A 10738-nucleotide genomic window follows, 5' to 3' on the forward strand; every position below is an offset into this window, starting at 1 on the left:
CTCCTTCCTTCTCCCTTGTCTCCCCACGCCTCCTGACCCGTGGATACAGTACGTTCTGTCGTTCCGACCATTGTTCATCCGCAGAGAGAACCAGGAGGCACGAGGGGACCAGCCACCATCACTTGTGTGCTCAGCTGGTCGGCAACACGAGCAACGCGCTCAAACTGGCTGACCTGCCCTTCAGCTACACTGGAGGTAGGGGGAGGGGGGGGGGGGTCTACTGGCCTTGTGAACCAAGAACAGCAAAGAAAACCAAATCTTTGAGAGTTGGCTTTCTAGAAACACTGATGATAGGAAGTCGATTATGCAAGTAACTGAAAGAAGTGATGGAAGTGGGCCTTTTTGCTTCTCTGCTTCCTATATTTTCAGTCGTTGGCTATGAATATTTTACATTCAATACATTCAGAGCAAAAGATTGAAAATTAAGGAAGGAGGGAAGCAAAAGCTTGGCAATAGCGCTTTGCAAATACTAGGATGATGAATATAGCTATTGTTTATTTGGATTCCACAATGTTTATGTCTAGACCTATATTCGTCTTGTGTTTTCCTCCCCAATCCTTTCATGGTTTCACCTTAGCAGTCCTCCATGACTGCTGTCCTGTCCTCACTGCCCTGTCAGAGGTGACATCACAGGCCTTTGATTTGAAACGATTCCTTGTTGAGTCTAAAAGCTGACCAGTGGCTAATGGTTAGACTGGAGCTTTCTGGTGTGCCCTCCCAGGTAGCAGCTCCACCCAACAGAGAGGCATGCCAAAGAACCCTACCCCCAATGGCTGTCAGGTTGGTTTCACACTCGCACCTGGATCCCATGTCATCTTTGGACAAAACATCCTAAAGCGTATAACTGTCGTTTTAGCGGGAGAACTTCGACCTCTTCATTTTTTATTATAGATTTTTTAATTTTCGTTTAGGTTTTACTAAAAACTCACACATTGGGATTCATGGGATGAATTGCGAGAGGGCATTGTTGAATATTGCCAAACTCACGTCACACTCGCTCCAGTGAAGGAATTTCCCTGGTTAAACAGCTTACATTTTACAGCACGGAAATAATAAAAATAATCAACACTTAATGTGACCCAAACGGCTTTCACCTGTAAAAAGTTATTGTGGGGTTTCATTACCTTTTAAAAGTGAATGTGCTTACTTTAACTTCAGGCTTGTTGTATTATCTCAGTGATTGCAGGCTCTCTGATAACATTATGGTGAAACTAGAGCATTCAAGTGGTTTCTTAAAAAAATGTAATTCAATCCTCGTGTTTTCAGGTGAGAGGTTCACACCACTAACTCCATTGCATAACTCCAGACAACTGAAACTCAATGTGAAAAGATAACCCCTTTATGAAGAATAGAAAGTAAAGTGAAAATGCACCTGGGACGGACCGTGACCTCCAGGAATACGCCCGACAGCAAAGTGTTTGGTTTGATGTGACCACCAAGGTGTGGAGTGATCGAGGGAAGGCAGGGGGTCTCCATTTCGTTTGTCTGTTTCTCTTCGGAGAGACAGTGGGTGTCTGTGATTCTCATCACAGGATTTAGGCGGCACGTCAAGAACACAACAGTAGAACAGGCCTGACCATTTCATAGACTGGTGTATTGGCCTAGATAGTATTTTTGTAACACACAATACATTAGAAAAGGGGGAGGGAGTGGTCCTATTGGGAGACGGCCAGGTATTTACAGGATAAAGGGGGGTGGGGAGGGCTGAAATGGGAACGGGATGGTATGGTTACGGTATTATGTTTCCTGGCTCCAATGAACATACAAACGCAACATGAGACAACGCTTTTCAGGCGAGGAGATGAAGGGAGCTCACCAAAGGGCTAATGACCTCAACGGAGCTCACACAACGGCTAATTACCTTAACGAAGAACGCAGTAAAGAGGACGATGTGATTGTATGTGAGAAGCAAAGAAACACATTCTCCTATCTCCCCCCTTCCAGACCACAGGGACGTTTTCGGGCCCCTGACCCCCCCCCCCCCCCCCCAAGCGGCCCCCAGTCTGACTCGCCCTCTGGGTGAGAGAGATAGTGAGATAGTGTGTGAAAGAGAGAGAGAGATGCTCGATCAGATGTCTCGCAACTGAAGGTTCCTTTTTTGACCCTTTTTTTGTCAACTGAACCTAACCGACAATACAATAGGAAATCCCCACTCACACACTTAGAAATGAGTCCTCGAACCCCCCTTTTTCCATCACTCAAGTCAAGGTTTAATTAGATAAAAATACGAAATAAACGTGGTATGTATGGCAACGTATACAAATCAATATACAAGTAAAATAGGAGTAGGATTAGTCAGTGAGTAAACTATTACTAAAAGCTGACTGCTTTGTTTGTCCTCCTGTGTGTCATGCCTAGGACAGGCTCCGGAGGGCCTGTCAAGGGGTTGTTTTAAATGGCCCTTTGATGCCATGTGTACAGTGTGCAGTGTGTCACTGGAAACAGCTGTGTCACATGAGGAAGAACTGTCACCTGAGACGATGTAACATAATATGCTTGCCGTCAGCTCGGTGTCCTGGCGTCAGTACGACGGCCGAAGAGGCCTGGCTCTCTCGTCTCCCGTGGCAACGCTGCTCAGCTCCACCCTCTCCCTCTACCGCACCATCAGCTCCCCGGTGCCCACCCACTGTGAGTGGGTTTGTGTTTGGGGGGGGGTCACTCTATGCGATTGATTATTGTCCTGGTCAAAAAGAGCATTGTTGCACATGTCCCTGTACATAACAACAACTGTACATTATATTAAATAAAAACGACATCTATAAAATATCATAGAAATGTCTGAGATATATAAGGATTTTGTATTATTAAGATTGTTTAGAGTGTGAATGTTCTAAACTTTACTTTGTTACTGGAGGAGTATTGGTTGATATTCTCTCCCTCTCTCCCTTAGTTCCAGAGCTGAATGTCCTGAAGAAACCGTCACTGAAGATTCATGTCATAGAGTCCCACAGGGAGTTTCAAACACTACTGGCCTTCTGGGTAAATGCGCTTCGCAAATCCCCACGGATAATAGGCGTGTTGGGTAAAGAAGCACGGACCACAACTTCAACTCTGTCTCTGCGGGAAAAAAATGCTGAAAAGCCAAACCATTGACGTACTTGGTCTTGGACTTGCTACCTCTTATTGGTCCGAATTTTGAGCAGTCTTTTTACGCAGAAACAGTTCATGTGGCTGACCACGATGCCACCATAGAAACAGAGTGGCCTACATTCAGACACAGGTTTATAGCACACTATTCACCCCCCCCCCCCCCAGTCTCTTTCAACAGGCGTCGTCTGCGCTGCTGCCTCACATGACGTTTGAGCTGACCTTTGTGGGCGAGGGACCTCCTGCCTGGAGCCACGCGATGCGGACCTTCATGCAGAAGAAGGTTCGCCTCACTCAGTCAGCTGATCAAAGAAAGATAGGGCTGTCGTGTGAAATCATTGAGAGCCACTGAGCATTACTGAATAGCAGTGTTTCGTGGCCCACTTACTTTTATGCATACCCATTTTTAAACTATTGACATTCAGAACAGGTTTTGAAAGTACAAGTTCTGCGTTGCGCTTATTTAAAATATATATATATATATATATATATATATATATATATATATATATATATACACAGGCACACACACACACACACACCATGAAAGTGCACAGGTAAACCAAGTAAATAAAAAAAGCGCCTAAAGGGAAAACGTTTCCGCAGATAAGCTATAAGCCGGATCTCGTGATTGGTGGGTGTATTCTAATTGGAGACAGAATGAGAAAGTGTGTGTTTGTGTGTGTATTAAACTGCATCTTGAGCCTATAGGGACAAGGATGAGTGACCCCATCATTCAGGCTTCAAACACAACATCACAGACTCCAGTACAACCAGGGCAACCGTTTCCACCAAGGCGGCGTGCCCCAAGGCTCTGTACTTGGACCCCTGCTCTTTACCATCTACATGTTAGATGGTACAGCTTCCCTTATGCCCATGACAAACAGCTCTGTCACAGCACTAAACCACTAACCCAAAAGGCCACAGCGGTGCACAGAGAATCTGGTCTATACTATTCAATTCCTGCCATCCTCTGCCAACCTTTGCTCTGTCTTATCTGCCCCTGTATTAATATTCAGTTTCATTTACTGCATGTAAAGTGTCCTTGGGTTCATTGAAATGCTCTTTATAAATCCAAGTTATTAGTAGTATTGCTTCAACTTCCAGTCAACTCGCATCGTTGTCTTGGCAAAATTGTTGTCTTTGGTCCTATGACAAAAGAGCTTGATGGAGCATTCCCGGTGAGCATAGAAAGAATGCCCTATCTCACACACTTATGCAAGTCTTTTATACACACACTTCGTCAAGAGTATTGTCTGAACTTAAATGGCAGGAAGGAACCCATTTTGGAAGCAGGTCAACATTGTCTCAGAACTTTGTGTCTGATAAAGTCTGCAGGAAGTGTGTAATAACTGTGGGAAAAAAACACAATAACACACGAGTGGACTTAAAGAGGTGTGTCTGTGTGTGCTCGTTCACAGGTTTCGATCCTTATTTTCCTCCTCATGAATATTGGCACAGCACCCTTCCCAGACTCCAGGTAATAAACCACTCACCCCAAATATCTAGCATGTTAGCTACTCACATGTGTGGCTAGCTCACGCAGGACTGACCTTTCCCTCCCAGTCTCTTGGGTTCCCTGCCTATATCTGTGAGCTGGACGAGCTCATCTGCCAATGCAGCGTGCAGGTGATGAGCCAGGCCACCAGTGGAGCCCTCTCTCCAGCCCTCATCAACCCTTTCGACTGCCCGCTGCGCATCACTGCCAGAGACAACCTGCTTCCACGGAAGGGATGGATTACTATTTACATACGGTTCAAAATCCAGTGTAACTTAAATATGGTCACCATGTTGTCACAGGTAATTGATACCAGGAACTGCCGCGCAAAAAACCAACGTGCAGTATTTATTTAGCCTTTTCTGTAAGGCTATTCAGACGGACAGACAAATAGACAAACAGGATGCAACCTCAAACATTTCATAGTCATATCCACCTCAGCCAAGTGTTGCACAAAGGTAAATATTGGCGGTGAGTACGACCAGGGAACATTTCCAGAGGGCATGCATGTAATTACATGGCAAAATTAACTGCATTTATTGGTTTGTTGTGCAAATCATCGCAGTCGTGTTGTTCAGCTAATGGTTCTAGGGCATCGATCATTTGCTGCTCTCAATCTGTCTCTCTCTCTCAGTTACTCCAACGCTTCATCTTCTACTTAAAGTACAAGACAATAGCCCAGGTAGTCAGTAGGCTACGTGATTTTGTTTGATGTTGTTGCGGATGTGACCGGTCTGTTGACCGAGATAGGGAACCTGCCAATTGATTCTCTGCCAGGATGAGTGGATGTGTCAGAGCTAGGAGCGGAAACCTGGCGACACTGTACTTGTCGGTGCATATCGATAGCACTGAGAGGAAGACTGCGGCTGTATGCTATTACGTTCATCCGGAACACAACACGGCAGCATCGAAATGTGTTAATGGAGGGTCTAGGCATGTTTTGGCTTCACCGGGGGGGGGGGGGGGGGGGGTAACTTGCTTCTTGATCCTATAAGGGCAAGGGTGCATGTCATGACATCCTGTATTGTACAAACAAATACTTTTTTTTTCAAATCATGAATGAAGTTTTGTGCATATCTGTAAATACGCATATTTATATGGATTCCACATCACGCCTAGGTCACTGATTACCTCTGTAACGAATGACTATCAGCCATCCAGCAATACATCCAGTTTTTTTATTCTGAGCCGTACAGTTGTATTATAAAGTAAAAATGTATATTTTGTATTTTTATTATTATCGCGCCTACAACCTGGGGACACACACCGGGTCGGTGGTGTTCAACGCAACATTCCAGTCACCTCTTTACGAGCGTCCCATTGAACGGAGGAGGCCCCCTTCAACTCCCAGTGCGCTCGCATCTTTCGCTTTGCAGAACGTGACGTCAGTGACACAAGTTACCCCCTATGCAAATGAGGTTCGCTCTAAAGCAAGTCCTCGCTCGACCGCTGGCTCTGGGTTTGAGGGTTTGGAAAACGCAAGCGAATACCGGGGCGACGCGCAACAACGCGTTGTAGTAGAAAGGAGGATTAAACCCAGGGAGGACGTCCGCCGCATTCTAAGCAGAGATCCGAATCACAGACGAGGCATGAATGACCTGGCTGGCCGGAGCCCACTACAGCCTTTCCTCTTGGACGTCGACGGCTCTGAGAGAGAGGTACTGCATGTGATAGATAAGCTGGGCGTCCCGCAACGAGGAGCCGTTCCGCTATTTTTTCACCGTCAAGGACGACAGAGGCAATAGCGTGTGAAGGACTCGCTCCGAGTTCAGAACCTATCCGTTCAAGGAGGATACAGCGCTGTGACTCAAGGACAAACGCCGGCTGGACGCTAATACACACTCCAAAAGAGCGGTTCGTGGTGACAAATAGACTTTGTGCCTGTGCGATCTACCTCTGCTATATTTTCTTTCTTGGTCGTAAGAAAAGAGCGATATCTACACTGCAAGCTCATCGGTCTTCTTTTTTTTGTGTTCTTCAGCTTCCCTGCCAAGAACAAATCGAGTGACAAATTGGCAGGCAGGGCGACGAGGACACCGGGAAGGACTATCATGTATATATAAAAGGGACGATACGGGGTAGGTCCTGGCAATGGCAGCTGGTAGTGCGTGCCCACATGACCTACATACCGGCGGAGCTGAATGCTGCTACACTGCTGATTCATGTCATACAAATATATTTGATGCAAAATCTGACAGAAAAATACAGGCGTGACTAACACCAGGATCAGTTTATGTGTATTTTACATTAAGAAAAAAGAAAAGAAAATGAAGGCAGGCAATGTTTTACCCCTAACATCGAAATCTTGTATCTACACTGTAATGGTCAAACCTGACCATTTCTACGGATAATTACATTAACAGGCTTGAAAAAAGCCCTCACATGTGGCACGTGTGATAAACAAATGACCTTTGGACTGAAGCACAGCAGATCAAACGGTCTGAGAAACAAGGGCCTGCAGGGCACTATAACAGCAGAGGGTAAAGTTCCTCTTTACGACCCAGGAAGCTTCGACCAATCACACGGCTCACATATCTGCAGCTCATTAGCCACCGGGGAGCCAAAGCCAAAGTCTCCAGACTTCAAGCAATAACCGCTAAAAAAGCGCATTGCAAGAATAAACGCATAATAATATATATAATATATTAACACGTCGCACATCGCGACCACCATGTTCCTCGACCGCCGCGACGCCCCGCCCCTCCTGGGGCACGCCGACGTGCCCGCCCGCGTCACCGAGAGCTACATCCTGACGGGCTACCGCTTCCCCACCTACACCCTGCGCCAGTGCCTGCTGTCGGCCCTCCGGCCCACCAACGAGACGGGCAACTTCTGGACCCACTTCCTGCCCGTGTTCGTGTTCGCCTACCACCTGGTGGAGGTGTTCTGGTGGGACGGGGCGCCCCCCCCCGGCGACCCCTTCTTCTACCCGCTGTGGAACTACGTCCTGGGCGTGCTCCTCCTGCTGGCGGCCAGCAGCCTGGCCCACCTGCTCAACTCCATGTCCCTGGTGGTGCGCGAGGTGTGCTTCTTCGTGGACTACGGCACCATCAGCGCCTACACCGTGGGCTCCTCCCTGGCGTACTACTACTACATCCACCCCCGGGCGGGGGTCCTGGAGACGGGGCAGGGGTGGGCCGCCAACGGCTCAAGCCCCGAGCCGCCGCTGGCGTCGTACGGGTGTCCCGACGCGGGCGCGCTGTTCGAGGCCTTCTACGTGCCCAGCTCGTGCGTGGTGGCCATCATCTGCATCCTGTCCTGCTGCAACACGCGCCAGCGCTGGCGGCGGCACCGCTACCTCATCCGCACGCTGGTCTTCCTGCTGCCCTTCCTCGTCTCCTCCACGCCCATCTTCTACCGCCTGCTGACCCGCTCGCCGTACCCGCCGGCGTCCGCCTCCTTCGCCTCGTCCGCCTCCATGGCCGGCTACTTCTACCGCCACTGCCTGTGGCTGGTGGTGTCGGCCGTGTTCAACATCAGCAAGGTGCCCGAGAGGCTGGTGCCGGGACGCTTCGACATCTGGGGCCACAGCCACCAGTGGTTCCACTGCTGCACCTTCCTGTCCATCCTGGACGAGTTCCACATGATCAAGGCCGAGGTGCGCGCCGTGCTGCTGCGGCCCATGCTGGCGCTGTCCGAGGAGGCCGCCGCCGCCGCCGCCCTGACGGCCCTGCCCGGCCCCACGGCGCCCGCCACCTACGGGGTGATGCTGCTGCTGCAGGCCACCATCGCCGCCATCATCGGCTGGTTCTCCTGGCACGCCGAGAGGATCTACGGAGCCGAGAGGGACCAGCTGGCGCGACAGGGTCCCAAGGGCCACAAATGTCACTGAGGGAGTGAGGGAGCGACGAGAGACGCACACACACACACACTGCCGTGCGCGCAACAATTAATTTGTTGTGCAGTGATGATTTTTTTTTCCATGACAATTTGCGAGGCGGTTGAATGGATCTTTGACTCGTGCGGTTACACACACACACACACACACACACACACACACACACACACACACACACATACACACACACACACACACACACACAAAACGGTGCACTTTAATTTTCAATTAACTATGCAGGTTTTGGTCCCCTGGTATTCTGACCAGTCTGAGTGTCTCTGTTTCAGAGTTTTCACAAAGGGAACTTTGCACAGACAGCTGAATGAAATTAAAGGAAGTTTGTCTTCACACACAGACCGTTATCGGACTCCTCACTTGTCCCTTGAGCAGGGCACGTCCTATTTTCATCCTCAAAGGTTTGAATGTTGGGAATAACAGGAATGTGAGATGATGCAGTCGACAAGGAAGGAACCTTTTGTGCTGCAGTGGATTCATATTAGTAAAGTGTGTTGTCTGAGAAACTGCTGTTCACTTACAAAAGGATAGTATTAGTTATATGCATTTTAATATAACTTTTAGATTTTCCTTTTGCGCAATCGTGATATTTTGACATTTCTATTAATTTATAAATAATTTGTTGACTGTTGGTTTCTGCCCATCGTGCTCACTTCCCTATCACATGTCGAGTTCACAAAAAAACAGCAACCCAAAGTCTAATTTCCCTTCCTCTCTCTTACCCAAAGAGGAAGTCAGATAGACATCATGTCCATTTAGCTGCTTCCACGGTTGCACATGCCCCGTTATTAAACACACTGAGCAGCCATGGTGGCATGTGTGACCGCTTAACAATGCTAACCGATTGCGTTAACATGTCGTTTCTTTGTTTCTATAGTGCAATGAATCAATGTATGTTATGTTGTTGTCCAGAAAACTTGTGATTAATGTTTTACGCAGACGAAAGGCCAGAAGATGAAAAGCTGCTATTAATAGATTGCTGTCATTTGGCATGTTTCTTAGGAGGTTGGGATGGAATAGCAATATTGTTCAATTTTTGCATGTAAAATGCAAAAGAAAAACACATTGCGTGTCCTGTTTGACCATGTTTTCCCTTCCTATATCACTGTTTGCTAAATAATGATTGTGCAACAATATTCTGAACAGCCATCTTGAGTGGTTAGTTTTTCAGAGAACCACATGTTATGTTTGTTGAGTATCCTGTTATAAGGCACTTTAAAGCTCGTCGAAATAATCCTTTAATAATGAACCTTGCGAGTACTGTAAAAACAATATTTCATATTGTTTGATATTGCTGTTGAACGCAGACCTCAGAGTTTTACCACAACGTGTCAACATGGGTCCATATTATATGGATGTTGTGATTAGAGGATAGGTTTTGGAAACTGCTGTTTTGTTGAAATAATAAATGTGATGTCCTGGTCTTACAGGTCTCAACATTACAGTTGTTGTTGCGGTTGTGCAATCTTCTGATTGACAAACTATAAATGCCTACCTGCTTGGTCACCATTTCTAAAAGAAAATGGACATTTCAAAATGATGTTTTTTGCTCGAAGCTGTGATGATGTTTAATTTGTCCACCCTGTTGAACCAATTTGAGTTTGTTCACAAAAGTTGGCTGGCTTTGCGAGGGATTGACCTGAACACCTTTGAACTCATGTTTAACCCAAGGACTTGAACCAATGGATTATCAACCTGTGTTGAGTAGGTATACGTCCAGACGACATACTGCTGTACTTTTCATTGTAATGTACTCAGGAAGACTGAAAAATAGGAAGACTGAAAAATATGTTTTATTTTTACTATTTCCAAATCTTTAACGAATGAACATATTTTAAAGATGTGTTGTCATGCTGACAATGAATTAATCCATATTTTCATTGCCGTGTACAAATAAACCACAAGGACTAGATCACTATTGTACCTTAAATAAATGTGCAAATTCTGACACAGGTGTGGTCTATGCTTTTCTTTACTGCACGGTGGTCCGAGAGAGTTGCACATGAACACATTCAAGACCCTGCATGCAGTCACAGATTGTGGTCCTTGAGTCAGGTTTGAATAATTCAAATTTTTGAGGCTCACCCAAGCAAAGATTTGCAAGTACATGTCAGCCACAACCTGCTAGCGACCAGAAAGGAAGTAGCTTAGTTCCGTTTCTTTGTTAAAAGCTCAGATCTACAAAGTGAAACTTGAAACCATTCGACAGTGAAATATATATAGGGGTGAAACGGGCGTTTGACAGTTAAAACAAGCAAGGTAAAAAGGCTGCGGTACAGCACCGCCTTACGTGCGAAACC

At 46.9% G+C, this 10738-nt stretch overlaps 1 protein-coding gene across 1 annotated transcript; it reads left to right on the plus strand.

Annotated features, from left to right (window-relative positions):
• Positions 1-6054: 6054 nt before the first annotated feature.
• paqr9 (progestin and adipoQ receptor family member 9) lies at positions 6055-10370 on the plus strand. The gene has a single exon (XM_079757608.1). The coding sequence runs from the start codon at positions 7257-7259 to the stop codon at positions 8415-8417; it is 1161 nt and encodes a 386-aa protein (XP_079613734.1). The 5' UTR covers positions 6055-7256; the 3' UTR covers positions 8418-10370.
• The last annotated feature ends 368 nt before the right edge of the window (positions 10371-10738 follow it).

Source organism: Pollachius pollachius, assembly GCF_949987615.1.
Source record: "Pollachius pollachius genome assembly, chromosome: 20".
In the NCBI taxonomy this organism is placed as follows: Eukaryota; Metazoa; Chordata; class Actinopteri; order Gadiformes; family Gadidae; genus Pollachius; species Pollachius pollachius.

Bases quoted from the DNA above. Each gene is read 5' to 3' on its own strand.
- paqr9 (XM_079757608.1), top strand. From the start codon at position 7,257: ATGTTCCTCGACCGCCGCGACGCCCCGCCCCTCCTGGGGCACGCCGAC.